Here is a 23,507-nt window from a genome sequence, read left to right as displayed (position 1 = left end):
AGTGAAGAATTGCTTCAGAGTTTGTTTTTCACATACACCTGTAAGGGATTCTTCACATCCCCACTCCCTCCATGCCCAGCAAAAGCACAGCACTGAAATTATTGACCCTCCACCTTCAGAGCAGGTAACCCAAGCAGCAGGGGTGCAGTGAGAACACCTTACACTGGGTTTTGCTTTTGCAGAGAACCTCCTGTTCAGAGGGGGAAGAATGATCTGTAGCTACACTGCTCAGCTAATGTCTGGCAAACTGACAGATGGGAAGGGTGTGGAAGTCACAAGTTGGGTTACCTGAGTGTCATTTTGTCATTGCTGTCACCACAACAGACAGAGCTGTGGCTTGATGCCAGCTGTACCTGGTGCAGCTTTGTCAACACCTGCCTGGATGCTGAAATGGTGGCTGACATGAATAACAGAGGTTCTACCCAGTGCACAGACAGACATCTTTTATTACTAAGGAAAGGAAACTAAATACCATTTATTTTTTAATACAATTAAAGGAGGAACCCCAGGAAACAACATTATATACAAAACACGCATGGTAAACAGAGCAGCTCACTTGCTACAATGACACAGATATGAAGCTGAGAAGGTCTCACAGAAACCATTTGTATGCAATTCACTGAATACAGCATAAGGCAATAGAAAACCTGATCCTGAGTATTAGTGCTTAACAAAAAATGAACCAAATAACCTGCCCATCAAGCATACAAAAATAACCAGATGCCAGACATATTTGTCAGTGAAATTTTTTGGTTTTCTTTAGGAGTTACCGGAAGTGTTACGGGAGTCTGGTGATGTGGAAGGGTTTGGCACAGTGCAAAAGGCAAACCCTTTTCTGGGAGGCTGTGCAATCACTGGTCAGGAGCAGAAGCAGAGAGAACGAGGGATAGTGAGAGTGAAAACACGCTGGTACAACTGGCAGAGCTGTGGTGTGGCTGGCAAGGTCCAATTGCCGTGTGGTTATAGTGCTGGAAATCAGCCAAGTTGGAAGTGAATACCAAGAGAGGATGGTCAGCCTGCAAGAAGCTGGTGGTTTGTGCTGGAACAAGCATAGGCTGGAAGAACAGGAAACCTGAAAAGCTTGAGAGACTTCACTCATGTGCCAAGTCCTGCAATAGGGTCAGGCTGCCTTTTGGAAACAGCCTGATTTCTGTCACTTGTGTTCTGTTTGCAACCAGAACACACAAGTGCAATTGCTTCCTTATCCCCCAGCTTACCTCCTTTTCTCTGTCAAAATCTCCCTCTGTAAGAATGTTCTGAAGTTCCCATTACACTTGGTGCAGTGAGAAAGCAGTAAAAAGGTGATGGCACAGCGTGACTCTGCTGGAGTAGAAAGGGAGCATTGTCTTATTCCTTACTTAATCTCAGAGCTCAGTATCCTATAAACCACATTTAATCCCCCTATTTTCTCCAGCAGTTTCTCAGTATATACCAACTAGAAAAAAAAGTGAAATGGATGGACTATGTCTTTGCTGTGTCCTAGGAAGATAAGCAGCTCAAGTGACAACACATCCCACAAAGAGGATGGCATTGTGCTTTCAGACCTTTGTGCACCCTGATAATGGGGATAGAACAATGAGGGAATGGGTACAGCTTGCAGAGCAAGAGGGAAAAAACATTCCAGTCAAACTCAGGGCAGGGTTGAGTTAGGTTTGTAGGCAGAATTGCTTAGGAAGATTATTGGGGGTTGGGCATTTTCCTCCTTTCCCCTCAAAATGAGAAACCATTTTTTTCCTACACAGTAGGCAAGAATGTCACCCAGATCAGATGAGTCCTGTCCAACGTTAGCATCCTGTAGGGAAATTCCTGCTAGTCCTGGCTGGGTAGAGAGAACACTGGCAGAAAGAAGCAACGTGCTGTAGAAAGTGAATATCCTCGTGTCGCTGTGAGAAACTCCCAAAAATCTGCAGAGCTTTCCCTAACACGTATCCCATGGCAGATGTACACGCAGAAGCAGACCCATGTTTATGAAGCGAGGACCCCGGTTAGATTTGATCACAGTAGGTTCACACAAGATCACCGCTGGCTGTCACACAAGTTCCAGTGAGGCTCTGCAGGTGTGGGTGGGAAGGAACGCACGTGAAAGCTCGGCCGTGTGTGTGTGCACAGGCTGTGTGCCCTCACACAGCGTCTGAGTGGAGGAGCTGCGCCTCCCTCAGCGCTTGGGTTGGCAAAGCTGTCCTCTCAGGAGAGAAAGGTTGTGAGAACTTGTGCCACTGCAGTAGATAAGCAATATTAATTAGCTCTTAGGAGTGCTGTCAGTGTGTATCGTTTCCTAAAAAGTCTCGTAGCGCTGCAAATAAGCATGAGGCACATAGACTCGCTTCCAAGGTGTCTTTTTTTCATGAAAAATGATGTGTCCCCTATTGCCTCTTTAGGGGAGAAGGGACGTGTGTCTGTAATGGTCAAATCCAAACCCGAAGTCCTCCAGCAGGAAGAGCAGATACTTGTGTGAGGCTGAATATAAGAGAAGTTTTAGCTGCTCCCACTCGCAGCATGGAGGCACAAACTGACGAGATGGCAGTCGCGTTTCGGGGTGTCCCAAAGGGCAGCTCCGTGTTACTGAAGGGGTGGGTGGGCATGGGCTCCCTGCCAGGGCTCTGCAGGCCCCTGAACCTCACAGAGGCAGCAGCGAGCCAGAGGCCCCTGAAGTCAGGAGCTGGAGTGCCGCTGATGACATCCTTGTGCCCCGCTGCAGGAACACGGAGCGCCCTCTCAGCTGGAATCACGGCGACCCGGTTGTAGGGAGGCCGCCGCACACACGGCGAGCTTCTGTGGCGTGGGCGGGGGGCGCATTCCCTCACGGGAGGTTGTGTTGTCAGCCCTGGTGAGCAGAGTCTTGTCCTGCTGCTCCTCCTTGCAGAGAGCCAAAGGGTCCGTGCAGCTGTACAGCGAACAGCGGAGTCTGCAGTGCGGCATGCACAGCGTGAAGAACCTGAGGGACTCGAGGAAAAGATGTCACTGATTTTTTTGTTCTTCACACCTTGAATGTACCCCGGTAATGCTGGCAAGAGCCGACGAGCGCGTCTCACCTGCGAGAGCCCTCCACAAGAGGGCTCCTGGTCCCTAAACTCGGAGCTGCTCTGAGCTGCAGCCCGGCCCAGCGCTTCCTGCAAAACCCTTGGGAGCGCGCTTCCCTGTTTAAGCAGCAGTGGGACATGGCTCAGCGCATCATCACGAGATGGCAGCCAGCCTCTAAGGAAGCGCAGCTTCCATCCCAGTCCACAGACAGCAGCTGTCCCGGGAGCCGGGAAGCACCAGCCGCCGACAGGAAAGTCTTGGCAAACTTTTATAACGAAAGAGAATGGGTTCGTTCTGTAGGTGAACTCCTGCCACTCCCATCACAAAACTCCCCAAAATTCATTCTAACCAAGGCTCTAGTATCTGTTCCAGACAGGGCCTTCCCCAGAGGAAAACATGAGTGGGTGGTCAGGTTTGGAAATGAGATGAGTGGCCCGAATGAGAGTTTCCCCTTCTTTCCATCTCAAAACTATTAAAGTTTTAGATTCTGCAGCGCACAGTTTGACAAAGTCGTGACTCCCAGGACCCCACAGCTGTTGGCTCTACGGCATTACCCTGGCAATTCCACACGAATTACCCTGGCAATCCCACAGGCATTACCCTGGCAATTCCGCATGCTGCGGTGAGAGCTGGAGACGCAGTCACTTGGATAATGATGTGAATAAGAACAGTTAGCTGCTAATCTTCCCTTAAGTCTACTCACTTAAGTGTCTTTTTGGAGAAAACAGCCCTGAGAACTGCCGAGCTTTCAAGCCAAAACAAATATAATCCTTTGTATTCGTTAACGCCTTGGCAAGCCAGACTTCCCCAGCCCATCTTTTGTAACACCCCATTATCAAAAGTAACTCCTTTTGAAATACGAGTGTAGGGATGAGTAACTCACAAATGAGCCCAACAGGACAGGCACTAAAAGACTGCCCAGTCTTTAGCTGGGAAGCCCATAAAATGAGCACAGGGGCAATGGAAGGGGATGCCACTGCAGATCCTGACAGCTGGATGACATGTAGTGTTTTAAGCTAACATTGGACAAGCATTCAATAGTTTTAATGGTATAAACTGTTTTGCCAAGAGAAGAGTGAAGAAAACTACCTGCAAATGCGATCTGGTCATACAGATGCTGTTTCACCGGTCCCTTTAGAGCTCATAGGTGCCTTTGTATATTCTTTCACATCCTCTTCCACCGAATCCTGGTGCTTACAACAGTGAGAACAAACTGAAAAGAAGATCCCTTGTTAGTACATGAATATGGTCACAGTCCGATCTGATAGAAAGCTCTGTTACAAATAAATATCTATATCGTGTCGTATGGATAAACCTGCTCTTGTTAGCACAGGGCTAGAACCTCAGCCTGGCATAAAAACAGGTTGCTACATGCTGAGGTAAGGTCAGAAGGGGAATAATGATGGAAGTTACATGTCCCTAATTGCAGTTTACCTATCGAGTGAAAGAATGGCGGTATTAAAACAAACAATTTCAATGCTTTAAGAGGATCTCAGATTAAGCAGATCGCCTTAATATCCCACCACCTAGGACTGAATGTTAGTAGTTCCAGTTGAATCTTGTGCAATTGTGCTCTCACAAATTATGCAACGTGAGTCCCAAGCTATTCTTTAGGTGACCTCTAATCTTGGTGCTTTCTGTTTTCATTCTTAAATTACTGCAAAACAGGCTGTGAGCTCCTCAGAGTAGGTGGTTGTGAACCTCAACAAAGCACCTGATTGCTCTGGCCACCACAACAATCACGGATCCGAGAACTCTTACTTCCCTTTTGTTTTGCTCTGCCTTTCTATTCTGCCCTCCCACACTTCAGCTCTTTGAAGCATGGCTTTTCGAGCTCAGAAACCACTCTTGGCAACTCCTGACTCAGCTTTCCATAGCCCAGAACAACAGAGGTACTCTCAGACCTATTCTGAGCTCCCACCAGAGCTCTTGAAAGGCGACTTGCAGCAGCAGCACCCACAGGAAGCACTCTCAGGGCAGACACTTCCCTTCCCAGACAGATGGCCATGCACAGCAGCACTGGAATGGGACAGCTACACAAACTGGGAAGATGGATGGGAGCTCTGGCTTCAGTGTCTCACACTTCTTACAGTTTCTTTTACAGTTTCTTCCATGCCTGGTCTGGAAAGTGGCTGAACCAAACAGCACCACCTGACTCAGCAAATCTACTGCCTGTGCATATCATGGAAGTGGGACTAAAAAGGAAATTCCAGTTAATGCAGCCATGTGCCATGCTGTTTGCAGGTAATTGCATTTTACCACATGGGTATGCCTTTTACATCTGCTTTAAAAGCGATTCTGTTCCTGTATAAAAGGCTATCTCAGAGTGCTCCAGGATCTTGCTAATTTAATGGTAAGGAACCTTTTAATTTCCAGCCTATATTTGTTGAGAGCCAAATCTTCCGATTCCAGTTCATTTTCTCCTATAATCAGAAGTTCATTATACATGCAGCTAACAGCACAGGCTGTGATCAACTGTGATTTTCTTGGTTTCAGCCTGCTTGTTGCTTTCCTGTTGACACAGCCCCAGGGAACAGCAGGGGAGAAGAACTGACACTGGTGTCATACGGGCACAGGTGTGGAAAATGAGGAGGTGCACAGGTGTGACCAAGAGTCACTGCCTTCCAGAAGCTTCCTTTCTTTGTGATAAAACACTAAAAGGAAATTAGCCCAGCTTAACTCAGTGGTCACCTTGGTTTTTGAAGGGATGTGGTTGATGAGGAGAGGATAAGAAAAATAATAATGAGACCTCCACACATCTTACTTGGGAGTGAACTTGTCTGAAATTCAAGTAGAGGTATCAGAAGACACAAGCATGGCGAACTTACAGGTGTCTGTAAGCAAACTGAGTCCTTGCTGCCCCAAAAATGACTTTTTCACACATGAAATACTCACCGGTGTGAGTGGCCTGAGCACAGAGCCCTCAGTGTGGGATTCTTGCCCCCAGATGTGGCTTCCCCAGTGGGCTGACAGAACTCAGCTGGGTGTTTATCCCAGCTGGGTGTTTATTTATCCTCATGTGTTGCAAGTCCTGCTGTCATTCTCCAGGACTGCTCTGCACAGCTGCTCACAGGGCATGGATAACACACCTGCTGCTGCTGACTTTCAATCCTACCTACCTTTATAAATCTATTAAATGCCTGCCCACATCTTCAGGGACTTTTCTGGCAAGGTCAGCTTAGACATGATTAGGAGCAACAGCTAACAGATGGGATTTTTTATAAGAGAAAAAAGTAAATTGCTCAGCTGTCCGCTAACCCTGAGATATTTGAGGTCCCCTTTGCCATTGAAAAGCTCTTGGAGACTTGTCTGGAGCTACAGAAGATTTCGTAAGGTGGGACCAGACACTTTACCTGTGCCACTTTTGGCTGTGCAAAGAATACAAACCTAACTCTCCTGGTTGGTGTTCCCATAAAAGTAGGACACTGCTATGCTGAAGTCTCTCCTGTGGCCCTAACACTAGGTATTTTTGTTACTTTGGTTCAGTGACTTCCTGAGGGATTAAGTAGGTGTGGAGAGAGATCCAATTTGAAACTCTCAGTGCTCAGCTGTTATGTATCATGACCACTAAGTTTCTTGGCATTTTTAAAGCATCTTAAAGCATCTTAATACATAAAAATTAACTGTGTGAACCTCTTCATTATCGCTGATTTTGGAAATATTTTGATCTGCTGTCAAAGTTCCCTGTCATCTCTTCACTCTCAAACCTGCCCTCAAGTGTTGCCTGCACACAAAATATAGGAAAATCACAAGCTAGACTTAGATTTTGTGACAGTGGATGCTGAAGGGGAAAGAAAAAAAAAAAAAAGAAAAAAAAAAAAAGGAAATGAGAAAAATGAGAAGGAGGTACAGAAATACCTAGTGTGACATTAAAGTTTCTATAAATGTGCATCCTACATAGAAACTCCATCAGCACCGAGAGACATCTTCTTGAAAAAGAAGCTGCACTTACCATGCCTTGGGAGGTATCTCACTGCCAGGGTGAGAGCCAGAATGAAGGTGATAACGATGATAATTGAGGCAGTAATGACATTATAAGGTGGAGGCACAGGAGGAACAACGCAGTCGTTTGTTTTTTCTGAGACAGGAGAAATAAAACATAAATAAAGGGCCCAACAGGATATTGGCATTTTCATTTAAGAGCAAGTACATGCATTTCAGGGGTTCTGGCCAAATTCTAACTCAGCTACTCAACCTGAAAATGGACTTACTCAATAAACAAGCAAACAAAGCTGGCAGCTAAATTTCTTCCATTTACCCATCTTTGCTATGGGTTGAAATTTTTAACACATCCACAGAATGTAAAAAGCTGGGTCATTGTCCTGAGACAGGAAATATTTAAAAACATGTAAGCTGTTTCAGGGAAACGAGCTAGGCTTAGTGGAAAAGTCTGAGATCACAGCTAGAAAATTTCTGTTCTCAAAGGTCCTTTGCAGTTTTCCGTACTGTTTTCATCAGATTTCTGCCTTATTTTTTCCCCTTTGGATTCACAGGTGAAGGAGAACGCTGCATTTGACAGTTTAGAATAGGCTTTTTTTCTGCATGGCAGGAGCAGTGTTGTGACAGAGCTCAGTTTCAGCGAGCCTGGCTGGAGCCTTTGGCTTTTCACCATCGGAGATGGTGGAAAATCCCACTCTACCACTGGGATTTTAGAGTAGATGCTGGGCCATTCTTGTACAAGACAGAGCTTGCTGCATGTCCATAGGTCTGCAGACCTATGTGCACAGACCTTCAGTTCTTCCTCCATCTGCATCTGGCACAGGGAAGCATCATTGCGCTCCTGAGACATTAATTAGCCTGAGCTGCTGTTCAGTCCTGCCCTCACTCTGTAGGGACTGCCTTCTACATTTACCAGAAGCTCTGTTCTGTCTAGCTCAGTGTTCATGAGAGGTTTGTTTGGAGGACCATTTACACCATACCAAAATGGGAATGGGTCCACATCCTAAAACTCAAAAAGTGGGGGGTTTGTGACTGCTGTGGCTGTGTCACTGTTGACCGCACCCTCCTCTGACTGCTGCTTTTTCTGTTGTTGTTGCTCTCTTTGCCTATGTAGTCAGCTATTCACAACCTTATTCTCCCCTCATTAGGGACATTATGCTCTACATCCCACAATAGCCAATACTCATAAAGCACTAGTTCCTGGCATTTGTTCTGAAGCTGAATGGCACCTCTCCCCACAAGCCCCTTTGATTTTAGTAAGATAGATGAATAAGCTACCTTGATGAATAAGGTACAATTCCCCAGGAAAAATGCTGTTTCTCTAGCTTCCCTTGAAGATGCCCTTATCTCTACAGTAAAAACATCAGACCCAGTGACATTTCAGAATACTTTTTTGGTAACAACATTTAAAAAAATCCTTTTGGTTTTACGAATTTTCTTGCAAATCCCCTTCTACTGCAAAACATCTGGAATGTAGTGTGCTGCCTTCCCTCATGCTGTTTCCACTTGTGCCTCAAGCTTTTCAAAGCACAGACTTATCTATTATGCCATCACTTCTAAGCCATGCTCAGTGATGGAATTCTTTTCGTATGAGTTAACCCTATGTTACATTTGAAAGCAGAATTTTGTCTAGACCCCAGCTGACAGTTTCTTTCACTGAAGCAGGGACAAACATGCTTGTTAAACGAGGAAATTCTTTTAAAGTGCAGCCTGTGGCTTTCAAAACACACGTGTCTCCGGTCCCTCCGTTCGGGTACCAGGTCTGTGTCACACATCTGGCAGCCAGACCATGGGGCTCAGGATGGTGGCAGCCCCAGGCTGTGGGAGCCCCCAAGTGTGACATTACCTGATCACAACAGGCTCCAGTTCAGCTCTCAGCCCAGCTGCAGCAGAGCAGCAGGAAGACAGAGCTGCCTCTGCTTGCCAGACACTGTTCTAACTCTCCCTTCCCACCCTGGCTATCTTCCAGCCTTTAAAATATTTTGGTGTGTCGTTGACAGACGGGATCATTGGGTGATCTTTGCATGAACACTTGCACAAAATCTACTGCATTCTCAGAGAGGCAACTGAGCAGATTCAACCAAATGGTTTTGTGACAAAAAACCCATCAATAAAACATACTCAGAAGCAAACTGGTGGACTTGGCAAAGCCACTGTATTCAACGGAGCAAGTGATGTTGACATCTTTGGTCACGTTGAGCACCAGTTTTCCAGTGACATTGTAAGGGCTGAAGCGGGACTTGGACACCCAGCTGGCATTCCACTCCACGGACACGTTGTTGAGGGCTCCAGAGATTCTGGGCCTGGGGAAACCTCCGTGAGAAGAACACGTTATCACCATCTCAGTCAACTCGCAAGACTCAGCGGACACTTCTGCCGTTACATTGGGCTTGCTGAAGTCAGCTGGAGCGAGAGAGATTTTTGGTTACGCGTCTGTCAGGCCACAGCGAGGTCTGCAGCCCCCAAAACCCACTGTCAAAGCAAAGACTCCCCCACAGAGCATTCCCCATGGGAAGATTTTCCTGCCCATGGTCTGGGATACCAAGCAAACAGTCACTAGTGAAAGAAACTTGCTCAGCGCTGTGTGGCTGCTGACCAGCGGCAAGCAAGGAGAGGAGGGTTTTCCTTCCAGGCCCGTTGTCTGTTGAGCAATACAACACTGCCATCCAGCCTGGAAAATCCCTTCAGGCATCCCAGTCTGATTCCAGCATTTCCCTTTCCTGATCCCCACAATAACTTGATCCCACTTCACCAAAGGGAGCAGAAGTTTACCATAATTATTACAGCTGGCCCGTTAAGACAGCAAGGGGATTTCTGGCCGGAAAGAAACTGGAGTATTTGTGGACAGGAAAAGAGATCAGTAGTTTTATGTTTCTTATGCAGTTAACTCCTCAACCCTCATGGTTAAAAAAGGGTGCTGGCAGTACACTTCCCTTTTTTCATACCAGTTCCCAGAAAGATCACTGAATTTGTCTCCTTGCACATATGCTCTCAGACCAGCAGGAAATGGCCTGATCTCAGGAGATAGTCTTTTTTTTGTTGCCAAATCTCCTTACAGATGAGGAATGCTCCTTCACTGACTTATCTGGAAGATTCACGTAACTCTCTGCTGTTATGGGTATTAAAATGCATGTGTATATTTATATATGTCACCAGTATCTCTGTCTTGGGTTGAGATCGACTGCCACAAAAACACCGGTGGAAATGGGAAATGTCAGTGGAACTTTTTGTGGCCTCTAAGAGAAGATTCAGATTCATAAAAGATTCAGATTCATTTTGAACAAAGGAACCCAGTTTCTTTAATGTAAAAAGCCTCAAAGCTCCATGCAGAATTCAGCCTTAGGCTGAGGAGCTACAGTGCAGCCAGTTCCACAGGGGTTTGGATGCTGGGCTGGGATGCTGCCGTGGCCACCCTATTTCTCTTTCAGCTTGAATGCTTGCCAGGCACTAAGGGCTTGGTCTTGCTTTGCCCCAAAGACAGCAGGGGCTGCCTCAGGCACCCATCACAAGTGGGTGGGCCCCAGGAGGGATCCTTTACAAGCATCAAGGGGAGGAGGTTGGGTTGGTGGTGGGGGAAAAAAAAAAAAAAATCTGTACCTGGGGTAGCTTTAGAAAGGTAAGAAGGGAGGCTGCTGGAATGGAAACAGTTAACACACTTTCCAGAACTCTTCCAGGCTTCCTGATGAAAGTCTATCTGCTACAGTACCAATGAGCTTGGAAGAGCATCCTTTTACCCCCAGAAGCTGGCACTGGAGAGCCTCAGGTGTCAGGAGGCAATCCACCCACCTGTCACAAAGAGGATGACAGACTCGCCACACACAACAACGGAGTTGCGCTGAACCACGCACTGGTAAGAGCCGTTGTCCAGGATTTCCACGGGGGAGATCCACAGGGTGAGGTTCCAGGGGTCCATCTCCGTCCGGTTCCGGTAGCGCTCGTGCCTGCGGATCATTTCGCCCTCTGAGTAGGCCAGCACCACGTCCGTAATGTTCTTCTGCCAGTAGACACGGTACTCGCGTAGGCCTTCGGATCTGGGGATTTCATGACAACAAGGCAGCCTGACCTTTTCCCCCACTTTGCTTTTGACTACTTTCTTCTCCAGCGCTTGGCCTGCAGGTGAGGGGCAAACAAAAGTCAGTGAGTCAGTGGCGCAGCCTTGTGCCAGGACCTGTTGCCCAAAGCTCATCCCTTTTGGCTCTGACTGCTCACATCCTTCACCACCCACCGAGCTGTTTTGCAGCTTCAGCTCTGCACTGAGGGGAGCCACTCTTGGGCATTGCCTTGGACATCATGCTCCACTCCTACTCAGGATCATGACCCAGCGGGCACACCAGGATGGCTGCGTGGATTGCTGAAGGCTGAGGCAGGAGAGTTGCTTGCCTGAACAGAAATTTTGCCGGCCCCTTTGAAAACAGGGATAGAAACACACATGCACAAACTGCTATCTCCTCTGCTCTCCCTTTTCAGCGCCTGGTGTTTGGAAAATCTGTGTCACCCTCCGCTGGGTTCTCTGCCTGCCTAACAGGGCCACGGTGGACTATTTGTTCAGGGGGGCTGGGGGAATTTTGGTAGTTATTTCTTTGTAAAAGAAAAAAAATAAAACAAAAAACCCCCACCAAAAATAACTTTCAAGATCCCAGAAACTAGAATCAACCCCACAATGATACGCAAAGGCTGCAGCCACACTGTCATCAGCCTTCCAGCATTAGCAAATGAATAATTATGCCTAGTCCAGCTAGAGCAAATTTATTTTTGTGAAAGCTCATGGGATGACTTGGAACTAGCACAGTTGTTCCCCAACTCCCAGCCAGTGACTGTGCCAGTGCCATACCTGGAGTAGAGCCACGGACTGACAACGATAAGTTGAGACCCTTGCAGAGTGAAATTACGCACAGCTTGGACCATGGGAGCAGTAATTCCCCTACTAAGCACCCTGCTCCCATGTTCCACCTTGCTTTCCCTCTCCTTCCTCTTTCCAGTGGGTAAACGTTCACAGGGCCTGACCTCCGAGGGAGCAGCCTGGCAAGGAGTTCCTGCTGCTGCTGGAAGTGACCCAGCATGGACACACAGCCCTGTGCTGCACCACAGGGCAGGTGGCTGGGCTTTGACCTGAGTTGGTGCAAGCCTGGGGACGGCGTGCACCCGGCTTTGTTAGTCCAGAAGATCAGGTTGCTCGATCGGGTTGCTCTCTGTCCTGCTTGCCTCTGCCTCACTGCCTTAGCACTCCTCTGCAGTGGTGGAAGTGGGATATCAATCTGTTACCCTCCACTGACTGAGAGCAGGAAAGATTCAGATTCCCTCTTCTTTTCCCGCAGAACACATCTCAGTAAACATACCTGAGAGAGGAAGCAGGAAAGGCCTGACAGGCGATGTGTCACCGATCGGGACAAAACAGCATCACCATCGGTGGAGGGGAAGAACCCACGTGCAGAGCCTCTGCCTGACGTGTGAGCTGGGCAGTGCGCAAAGCTGAGCCTCAGAACTGCCACCCCCCCAGCAAAGTCTGGCTGATGTTGGCTCACTCTCGATAGTCCCAGCCTAACTGCAGCCACGCTGTCCCGCGGCAGCACTCGGGCTGTGACCGGGGAGCTGCGGCATTCACATCCAGCGTCCAAGGCAGCACAAGCCGGTCGCCTGCCAGGCCTCATTTGCTTAGCACTGACTCACAGACCCTGGGGTGACTCAGAGACCCTGGGGCCACTGTCACAGCAAGACCCCTGTGAAAACATTCAACAGACATGTAGATGTGGCACCTAGGGACATGGTTTGTTGGTGGACCCGGCAGGGCCGAATTAAAGGTTGGGCTCAAAGATCTGAAAGGTCTTTTCCAACCTAAATAATTCTGTGATTCTGTGAAAAATAAGTTTCATTCCCCACCCCTGCCACACACTAACCCCTGTCCTACTTGCATCCTTGACATTAAATCTGTAGGAAACGCACCAAAAAGTACTGTGGAGGTCCTGGTGGCGCTATGGAATGTTTTAATATTAGTTAAATAAAATAGAATATGTGATTAAGTGAGCAACTTCTTATTTAACTGGTTTCCCTCCACTCAGCCACTCCACTGGTCTTCCAAAGGGAAAGTTTCAATATTTTCCCCCCACTTCCTGTACTTCCCCTTCTAGTGCACTGCAGATGATGAGCAACCAAGCTGGGGCAGACCAGGAGCTGCTCAGCACGCTGACCTCTGTCAGCCATCAACTGGTAGCAAAACTGAGAGAAAAATTAATTCTTCCACACAGGAGAAAAACTGCCTTGTCTCGTCAACCTTTGCAGCCTGAAATTCAGGATTTCTTGACATCAGCATTTAAATTGCTACTGCTAGACCTACCCTGCAGGAAGAGTTCTTGCCCTTTCAGGAATGCCCTTTCAGGAATGCACATATATTTTTGGCATTCACAACATCCCCTGGCAATGACTTGTGCAGTTTGATTACGTGCTGTGTGAGAAAAAAGCATTTCCTTCTGTTCACCTTAAAAGCAGCCCACTTCAGGCTGTGATTCTTGAAGTTCCTTCTGCACCTCTGTGTATGTTTGTGTGTATGTGTGTTTTTATCTTTGACCACATCTTCTCTTGTTCTCACAGTGCAGCTCTTACTATTATTGGAGAGACTCGAAAGAGCAGGCAGTCAAACGTCCAGTCAAACTTTGGGATTGATAAAGACCATTTTCTGTTTTCTTTTGCAGCAACAGGGGAAGAGTAGGTGTACAGTAAATGTCAGGGTGATATCACATCATGAGTTGCATGAGGTTCTCCCTACCTTGCCCCTCAGAGTCTCCTTTGCAACCAAAAGGAGAACAAAAACCTTCTCGGGAGTACATGTGCAGGGGCTGGAAACTCCTGCTGATGTCATGTCTGCCCTTAAAAGGCTCTGCAATCTTGAAACTGCAACCTGAATGCTGCAAGCCTGAAGGAACCAAAGTCCATGAAGAGTCATTCAGCCCTACAAAAGTCCCCTTTCACTTTAGAGGTGAACTGCAAAGCAAAAATGAAAATCCAGTTCTGTGCCGTTTCTGTGCTGAACGCTCTCTGCAGCCAGGCTGAGGGGAAGGTATTCACCATGGAAATAATTTTTAATGACTTTTCTAGAAAAAGATCCCTCCTCTTCCCACTCCTCTGAAGCCCAGCTACTCTCATGCTGTGCACACACATCACTCCATCATTGGAAGCCTGTGGCACGGGGCAATGCTGAACTGATGGAAGGGCTGACTTTCTCTTCCCTGGGCAGAAAAGCTTGCTTCATTCAAGCTATGCCTGTGCTGCAGATGCTCCATAGGGCAGGGCTAACTGGAACAGAAAGGAGTATAGAGGAGGATTGTTCCTTCCTGTCTGCTCTGAGAGTCAGGAGTGCTGTTGAGCCCATACCCCTATTTCCCGCACTCTTTGCCCAAGCCATGGCTCAGGAATTCCCCATTCACAGAGAGCTTTGTTATCCTGGCCACACATGCAGTCAGACAGCACATGAGGGCAGATTTCCTCTGGCACAGAAGTCCTGCAGGGACATCTGATAGTAAAAGGCAGCTAAAGAGCTGGCAGTGTTCTGGAGAAGCAGCCTCAAACGGTTGGAAACCTCCAGATAAGTCCTGATGAACAGAAGCTCCCAAGCCTTTCTCTTTCCCCTGCATTCCCTGTTTCTCTGCCCTTCTGAGCCTTGCTTTGCTTTTTTTTCCTTCTGGTTTCCTATCTATCTTTGCAATCACAGCTGGTGTCTCTACTCGTAAATTAATGGCATCACTGACTTTGCCTAGGACGGAGCACCTGGGATTCCCACTCTGCAGGTAATTCTGCAGCTCACATCCCTCATTTTCTGTGAAGAGCACATTCACCCCAAACTTGCATGATTTATCCTTTGAGGACAATGCAGTATTCTACAGGGGTTTCCAAGCAAAACAGACAATGAGTCAAAGAAATCAGGACATTTTGAAAAGCCGAATCTTCAAAAGACTCGACACTCCCCCTTGATCTTGTCTTTATCCCAGGTGATTTTACCGATGAGGAATGAGATTCTCCCCAGGCTTTCCATAGAGCCAAAAGCCAGCAAATGTCCTGTGCTACACGGGAGTATTGAAATGCTCTGTGTTTAAATCAGTGGCTCCTGTGAACACACTGATGGCAGAAAGACCCTGCTAGATGTCCAGATAACCTCTGTGTGGAGACACTGGTTCAGAAATGCACAAAAACACTGCCTTCCTCTGTGTTTCATTGCAAAGACCCTGTGCACCAAGAAAGATGGGATGAAACAGAGGAAAGCGGGTGCTATAAGGCCCTGCTGGCTGTCCTCTTTACGGAGTCTGTGACTGCAGATTAATCCAAGCATGAGTGCCTGACAAGCATCTGAGGCTCCTTCTTCACAGACTCCACTGCAGCAAGGTCAAGCATGAACAGAGAGGTCTTGGCAGGAGCGACCCTTTCCCCTTGCACAAGCCCAAGCCCAAGCTCTCATCACAAACCGGGGGCCTGCTGCTGCTCTGGGCTGCTGTGGTGAAGCAAAGCGGCTGCAAATCCAGATGCTTTGCTCAGGTCAAGTTCCCTAAATCATCATCCCAAATGTGGTTAGAGAGGGGAGCAGGAAAGAAGGCATCCCAAATAGAACCAGTGATGGACTTTGTTCAGCAGTGATTCCCCTTGGTTCCCTGTACCTGCTCACACCACTCAAGTGTGCCTGCAGCAGCTAAGTGACAGGATTAATCCTAGTGCATGGTGATGGGATGGCAGGTCTGAGGTAGGGAAATGGTCTGAACAGGTTTTTCCAAAAATTTGCCCTTGCTCGCTTCTGTGCTGTAACCTCGGGGTACCCCATACATGGTTTTATGCACTCCCCATCTTTATGCTGCCACATTCCTCCTAAACAAAAGAGCAACCCTGCTTTGCCCAGCTCTGTACTGTTGGTTTAGCAATTACTGTAACACTCCCAGGGTGTTTTGGTGCCCCACTCCACCAGCAGCCTTCATTCCATTGTAATGCTCTTTTATTTTGAGTGTGTTTGCACATCTTCACCCTCAGTGAGGAGGAAATCCTTGAAGCCATGAAGCGGCTGTGAAAACCAGAGGGCGATCTGCAGTTAGCGTCTGGGAAGACAAAAGGGAACCTGAAATCCTTTGGTGGAGGGGCTCGCTGCAGTGCTGGGGCAGCTCCAGCCAGCTGACACCTCTTGATCCAGACGAGGTTTTGGTATTTGTGGAGATCAAGATCTCCTTTTCTGAGTCAGCCTGGGACAAGCCCGCTGCCCGGGTATGTCCAGTCTGCTGTGTTTGTTACATGAGTAAAACTGCGACTCTCCACAAATCACCGGATTTCTCATCTTGGCACCAGGCAGGAGGTCAGATCCAAGCAAGGAGCTGGCTATGGAACCAGAATTACTTGGAGATGGGGACTAGATCATGTCTTAGGTCTTTCCCTGCATTGCAGAGTGCACCACATGGGTGCTGCTCAGGGAGGAGAGGAGGGAGACCTTGCTTTGGCCCCTGAAAACAGCAGGGACACACGGCCGTGAGGAGAGAAGGACGTCTTTGACTTGGAGAAACAAGCAAAAGAAGAGTCTTTCTGAACCTTCTCTTTTCTCCATTCCCAGCCGGTGGAATTTGACCCTGCTAGAAATAAAAAAGGGCAGGGAGGGCCAGTGAATCTGGACTTCCTCAGAAGATTTGCATATTTTAGTTCCTTTAGAGATCAAATTCCTGCATCTTGCTCAGCACTCTTTCGATTTCCCAGACTGGGAGCAGAAACTAGATGTGGCATTTGTGTAAGAGGGGCTGGTGGGGGAGATTTGTCACAAAGACAGACAAAAATAAATTTGTTAATTTTTTCCCCTGCAGTCTCTGTCTCTTGCTGACAGGATCACTTTGTACTTCCTCTATATTTATCTCCCAGCTGAAGATGTTCCCGGATAATTTTCCTAATTCCTCCAGTACCACTGCCATGCATGCTACTGTCCTCACAGCAGTTTCTGAAATTGAGGTCCTCCCCACTGCTTAAGGCTGTAGTTTTCTCCAGTGCTTACTAAATCTCTGTCTCATGCTCCCCAAGCAGCCAGCCCTCTTGAAACTGATAGAAGGTGAAAATACCCAGTAACAAGGAAAATCAAGCACAATATCTCTCACATAAGCCCACTGCAAAGTCGAAAAACTACAAATTATATATATATATATATATATATATATATATATATATATATAATTTTTTTTTCCCCCTGCTATAGTACTTGCCCACAGCCTTAGCAACACTCACCAGTGCAGCTAACAACACTGCAGGCCTGCCAGCCATTATCTTGTTAGAAAAACTGCTCTGTGCTCTGGCACTGACTCACAGTCAGTGAGCACAGGATGCTCCGCAGACAGCCCCGACAGTCACCCCGCAGCTGGAGGAGATTACACAGCCCTAGATAAGAGCTGGGCATGGAGAATGGTAATTGACTGGAGGACACTCGGGAAACCGGAGCAGAGCAGCCCAGAGGGGTCTGTGAGCTGCAGAAGCTGCAGAGGGATTGGAATGAAAGGTTTGGGCAGGTGCAACTGGAGGCGCCATCCGGGAGCACTGAGGGCAGGGGAGGGGCTCTCTCGGGTTTTAGGGACCGGTGTCTGCTCTCTCTGAAGCACTTCCCCCGGCACTGGGATCAAATCCTTGCCTGCAGGGCATTTAAAAAGACACCAGAGAGTACCTGCTAAGGCGAGAGCAGCGGTGTGCAGAGAGACTTCCTCTAATCAATTGTCTTTTCTAACAACTTTTTGTGTGATGCGGTAGGAATTGGAGCTCGCCAAAAGGTGGATGTCCTTTGAGTGCAGGATAGGTAGAAATGCCACCATTAGCCATCAGTCAGCATTTTCTTTTGAGTCAGAGAGTCCCCAGAGACCAATGGTATTTTAAAAGAATAACAGCGAAAAAGCAGAAGCAAAGCCTGTGGCATTTCCGAGTTGGGAAAGATTTACACATTCTCAAATGAACTCCCGAGACTCCCAGTGGCGATGCTCCTCCAAGGGGACAGAAAAGCTACAATTAAACACAAAGTTAATCGGTTTTAAACCAAAACTGGCCTCCTTCCTTCTGCCAGGTGAGCAGGCTCCACTGCATCCAGCACACCTGCTTTGCCACCCTATGGAAGATACCACATCCACATGTGCACTTATACTGGGAAACACATGTTTAAAAGGAAGCCTTCAGCCCGGAGAAGAGAAGATTCCAGGGAGACCTTAGAGCAGCCTCCCAGTGCTTAAAAGGAGCCTTATAAAAGGCTGGAGATGGACTTTTCACAAGGGCATGTAGCGAGGGAGAATGGCCTCAAGCTGAAGGAGGGAAGGTTTAGGTCAGATATCAGGAAGAAATTATTTTTTGTGAGGGGGGTGAGGAGCTGGTTCAGGCTGCCCAGGGAAGGTGTGGATGCCCCAGTCCTGAAGATCTTCAAGGCCCGTTTGGGTGGGACCTGGTCTTGTGGAAGTGTCTATGGCAGGGAGGTTAGAACAGATTGAGCTTCAGGATCCCTTCCAACACAAACTCTGTAATTCTATGAGAATTTCTCTGAATGTGGAAATTCTCCCCCAGCCTGGCACGACCTTGGGATGCAGCCGGACAACAAACTCACACTGATCTCATGCCTTCCCCATGCAAACAGAGGGGATCTGGCTCCCCTTTCCCTTCCAATCCCACGTGTTCCCCCTTGCAGGTCTGGTTCAATATACCAGTCTTAAAAAAAAAAAGAAACTTTCTGCTAAGCTGGAAGGTGAAGTAGATCATCCAGGAATCAGACATGTGCAAAGAGGAGGAGGATCACATAGCCAGAGAGGAGCAGGATTGCATCTTTTGGTGGCAACGACCTGTCTGTACCCCTCAACTGTGATGCCTGTCTGCATCCGTCCCCCTCCAGGATGCACAGCATAGGTGTAAAACCAAACTGGCTCTGAAAGAAAAAACTAACCACAAGAGAGGCAGAGGGATAACATCAGTCATTTGTGTAATATTAATTATCCCCATTAAACCACACCTGGCACTCAGAATCAAGGCAGTGATGAGCAGGAAAGGTGTGAGGGCATAGGGGGGGCATCTTCTGCTGGTGATCGACCTCAGTTAGTAAAAGTGTCTACTCCAAACTTTGCATGTTTAAATGCAGGAATGTCCAACATGCACACTTGCAGAAAGGGTGCAGATGTCCCAGTGATCCAGGAAATGCAAAAAAGCTGTTGCAGTCAGAGCAACATGAGGTCACTGTAGAGCTATCTGGGTTCATTCCGATCTAACTGGAAAAAGGAAATCATGTGAAAGGAACATTTGACCCATAGACCTACAAACTTGGCATTTGGGCTTTTATCTGTATTTTGTGTGTAAAAACATTGCTTGTCTAAGTTTAATTTTCTGTGGTTTTTTTTTTTTTTTTTTTTCCTAAAGAATTTCATTTTTTAAGGACTTCTTTCTTAAGAAGTCCTTAACAAGCACCCAGCAGAAGAAGGAAAATGGTCTCTGTAAGCATAAAGCAGTAGGCTTTAGCTAGGTTTCTGTTTCTCCAGACAAGCTCTTACAGCAGGTTTCACTCTGGATAGACTGACAGACAGAAAAAGGAGTTCCTTAGATGTGGAAAGACTTCTTTTTTCTGCAGGTCCAGAACAGGAGACGGAAACTCATCCGAAAAAAAGAAATTAAAACAACAGCTGAAGGCACGAAGAGGAATAAGTTAGAAACTCAATTTGCATCCAGTGATCAAGTGGGCAAATCCGGTATGTAAAGAAAAATTTCTGCCATCTCCGCCATGAAATCTGCCCCAGCACAACCCATACCAGAGCTGGCATGAAAATTAGACACCAAGCACCTAAAGGTCATTGCCAGACACTTCATTATTCAGGGGTGGCCACAAAACAGGGAATCTTTCTCAGCCCTCATTGTCCCTTTCTGAAACCCAGCTCCACTCCGAGCTCTTTACTGGGAGTAACACAAGGGAAGGGGATTCCCGGAATGAGTTACTTGTGAGCCAGTGCTCGCTCACAGAAGTGGATATTCCCCCTCCCTTCCCAACTCTCCAGTAACTTAGAAAAGCTGTAGGGAATTTTCTTCAAAAATTCTCAAAAAATTTTGCCCCTGGGAAGAAACCAAGGGCTAAGTGGTTCCCAGCTGGAAGAAAAGACTCCAGGGAAGTTTAAAAATACTCCACAGACATAAAGCTGGGCTTGCTGGGTCCCTGAAGTCAGTGCCTGTGCTTTGCTTGCACACAGGGCAGGGAAAGGTCATACTGAGGAACTTCAAGTCCCTATGTTTTTCTAGGATAGCAAACTGGGACTGAGGACATCCTACAGTTTGTAGGTAGGTGTGAAGGTGCAATAGCAGGACAAAATCAAGCCCATGGCGACCCCAGAAGTGCATTCAGATTAAAAAAAAAAAAAAAAAAAAAAAAAAAAAAAGTGCCGTAACCAAGACTGTTCTGCCACTTTGTGCTGAGAAAATAGGGTGTTCTTCACAGACATCAGTGTCTCCAGCAGCAGATGACATCCCAGAAGCAGCTCTAAATCACACTGGCATTTCAGTGGGGCACCTCAGGTGAACGTCAGAGCAGCAAAATTCAATTCAAGGGAAAATAAATGGATCTACATAGCTTGCACATACATGAAATTCCTAAGAAAGACAACCTTCAAATCAACCTTCAACCTTTCCTACGAAAGACAACCTTCAAATCCCTTTTAATTAAGGCCCCCATTAATGCCTTCCACTGCTACAATGTGAAAATTCAGCCTGGTGTCCCTTCTGTTACTATTTCTCTCACATGGGCTTTACTGAGGGCGCGTGTTTCCATCCTAGAGCGGCCACCTGACCTTTTGCAGCGCTTCATGAGGGAGGTGTGCCAGCATCAGGACACCTGGGCCGAACCAAGGACACGGGCTCTGGGAGCCAGGCCTGACTGTGCCTTGACGTGGCCACGAGTCCCGTGTGGGGTCAGTCCTGTAAACGCTGGCTGTGGTGACTTGCTCAATATTGTGTGGGAAGTCACTGCCAGGGTGACGGCAGACACCCAGGGCTCCACTATTTCGCCACAACAAGGTCAGAACTCGGTCCCTGTGGTCCCTGTGGGCACTGCTGAGAGGGCATCACCCACGAGCACCAGGAAAGCTTTTGAAACCCAGTCCTTTGTGGGTCCTGCACCACGTATTATCAAGGAGCACTAATGTAGGAATGCTGATCTTCAGAGAGAAAAGGCTCAGAATGTGTGTGAGTGCATACAGAGAGAAATAAGTGCATCAGCTGCCCTGCTCTTATCGGTCTGCCAAGCCCCTTGCTCCTGAGGGAAACTCACCGGGACTTCCACTGACTTGTGGCTTGAGAAGCATCTAAAAATTGAGAAGCATCTAAAACCCAAAAGTACAACTTAGATGAACACTTAGTTTTCTATTATCAAACTCCTGTTTCTAGCAGTGGATATTAACATGCATCAAACTATGCATCCACCTATACACCCTTTAGCCAAGGCACCAGAATCATTTTCAGAGAAATTACACGACTGGCCAATTACCATATGCTCGTAATTACATTCTTAACATACCACAAGCTCTTAAAGTACTGAGGGAGAAAGAGTTCTGCTCACGATGGTCTGCCTGATGCAAATACAAACAAAATATATTTGTGCTTGACAAATGCTTTGCAAGCACAGAGGTAGGGGAAGGAGTGAGGGGGAGACGGAAGAGCAGAGATCCCAGAGTGACATTTGAGGTCGTTTGCTTTCTTTACAAGTGAGCTCTGCAATTCATTCCCTGCTAAATTCTCCAAGCTTTATCTTAAAATTCTGAGACTGAAACTCAAAATGAAACCCCGTATCAAATACCTCCCAGTTTTACAATAGCAACATGAAAAGCTCCTAATTTAGCATCGCTTGATTTTTTAACTAAAACCTCAGTTCAGCCCAGGTTTTCTCTAGAGTATCGTTAGCTACAACGAAACACTAAAATTTACAATAAGCACAACTTATTTTGCAGCCACAATGAACTCCAGCTCAGAAGTGAGTTTTGTGTGGTTTCCAGGTTAACATTTCACACATCTGAGAAGACTCATCCCAAGCCTGCTGAGGTGAGGAGAGATCTTTGTGAGTTTTGCGGCAAGTGCTCAGAAAAGGACAGGGCACAGCCCAGGCATGACTTCAACGGGAATTTGTGTTGCTGGGGAAAGAACTCACTCTGCTCTGTGCTGAGCTGGCCAGGAGGTGCAGAGCACTCCGAGCTGCCACCTTTCCCTACCTTTCCCACCATGCATCCACTTCTAAGCACCCGAACAGCTGCAAAACCACCCCCCCGCTGAAGCCGAAGCGCAAGGGGCTGCGCCATATGCTCCCCACAGACATCAGCTGACCCAAACCACCCTCGTTTCTCTCCCCCTGGCTGGGATGGGAGATCACCATGCCTCTCTGGGAGCCAGCAGCCTGGTGCAAAGGGCTTGGGAAACTGAGAGCTGAGGGTTCCTCAGTGAAGCACCAGTCACCGCAAACCCTGGCCTGGGCTCAGCCGTGGCAGAAGGCACCAGGAGCGTCCTGAGGGCCACCATCCCCTGTTTTCCATCACACGGGTGCTGCTGCTGGTGCCCAGCCCCTTCCCACACTCCCATTCTGGCTCCTGCTTACCTGTGCCGAGGCAGAGCAGCACGAAGAGCCCGAGCCCCAGCCACGTCCTCAACGCCAGGGCCGGTGGGGAAGCGGGCAGGCACATCATCTTCCTGTAGCTCCTGGGCTGGGAGGAGAGGGGAATGTGGAGAGAGGAACGGAGCCTGAGGAGTCACAGCACCCTCCACTGCGTCCCTCTCCTTCCTGCCCGCTGCCACCACCACAAGCCCTGAGCACAAGCCCGGCCTGCCCCGCTGGTACCTGTCGTTGCCCTGGTCGAGCAGCACCGAGGCCACCCCCGAGGCAGGGAGGAGGCAGGGGCTCAGCGCCGGGCCATGGGCGCCTGGCTGCCGTCACAGGCTGCCGAAACGCTCCCTGACAGGGTGAAGGGGGAAGTCTTGGTGCCGGGAGGCCGCTCAGCCTCATAAGTCACCTCACGCCGCCCACGGCTTCCGTGCGTCAGGGCGCAGGCCCGCCGCCCTCATCGCCCCCACGGGCACGGGGCTGCCCTCATCCCTCGGGAATGCTCCTCTGGCCAGGCGCGTCAGGCCGAGGGACCCTGCCCGTCAGTGTCAGCGTCAGCAGGTGCTGGGGGCTTGGGAGGTTAAAAAGCTGCCAAGTGAAACCCTGACGCTGCTTTGGGAATAGTCGTATAAATTATGTTCGAAATGAAACGCCCGCACCACCATTTCAGGCCCAGCAGGACGTAATCCATTGAGAAATGGATTTTGCAAAAGAAAATCTAAGAAGGGTGGCTTAGGCTGAGCGTGATGGATGTCGTGGCTGAGCATCTGGACAGGGAGTGGGATGCGACAGCGGGGCCAAGTGCGGATGGTCGTGGTGTCACCGGAGAGCTTCCACCAGCCCTGTGGAAGTGGAGGGAGCACCTGCCTCCCCAGAATTGTGTCCTGCCTTCCCCAGAAGGCACCCACTGCTCACCCAAGGCCCCAGCTCTGGATGGGGGCGGGGGGAGGCATGGACCATCCCT

The 23,507-nt window shown here is 48.3% G+C and overlaps 1 protein-coding gene across 2 annotated transcripts; it reads right to left on the bottom strand.

Annotated features, from left to right (window-relative positions):
• Nucleotides 1-427: 427 nt before the first annotated feature.
• Nucleotides 428-22,664, bottom strand: LOC120748806 (T-lymphocyte activation antigen CD80-like). Of its 2 annotated transcripts, none has more exons than XM_040055641.1 (6): nucleotides 22,541-22,664; nucleotides 10,747-11,070; nucleotides 9,082-9,363; nucleotides 6,974-7,099; nucleotides 4,111-4,234; nucleotides 428-2,935 (listed from the first exon to the last, which is right to left on the bottom strand). In XM_040055641.1, the coding sequence occupies exons 1-5, from the start codon at nucleotides 22,626-22,628 to the stop codon at nucleotides 4,128-4,130; spliced, it is 927 nt and encodes a 308-aa protein (XP_039911575.1). In that variant the 5' UTR covers nucleotides 22,629-22,664; the 3' UTR covers nucleotides 428-2,935; nucleotides 4,111-4,127. The 2 variants fall into 2 exon arrangements, with proteins under 2 accessions (XP_039911575.1, XP_039911576.1); XM_040055642.1 differs by having other exon boundaries at nucleotides 457-2,943.
• Nucleotides 22,665-23,507: the final 843 nt, after the last annotated feature.

This window comes from Hirundo rustica, chromosome 2 (assembly GCF_015227805.2).
Source record: "Hirundo rustica isolate bHirRus1 chromosome 2, bHirRus1.pri.v3, whole genome shotgun sequence".
In the NCBI taxonomy this organism is placed as follows: domain Eukaryota; kingdom Metazoa; phylum Chordata; class Aves; order Passeriformes; family Hirundinidae; genus Hirundo; species Hirundo rustica.
The sequence above is the reverse complement of the archived record's forward strand: the minus strand, read 5'-3'. Positions and strand labels throughout refer to the sequence as shown.

What these genes read in the sequence shown, in the direction of transcription:
- LOC120748806 (XM_040055641.1), bottom strand. Translation starts at nt 22,628, where the DNA reads ATGATGTGCCTGCCCGCTTCCCCACCGGCCCTGGCGTTGAGGACGTGG. An exon ending in GTCCACCAGTTTGCTTCTGA is followed by an intron (nt 7,100 to 9,081) that starts GTATGTTTTATT and finishes CTCCTGTCTCAG; the next exon opens with AAAAAACAAACGACTGCGTT. An exon ending in GAGATACCTCCCAAGGCATG is followed by an intron (nt 4,235 to 6,973) that starts GTAAGTGCAGCT and finishes TCTTCTTTTCAG; the next exon opens with TTTGTTCTCACTGTTGTAAG.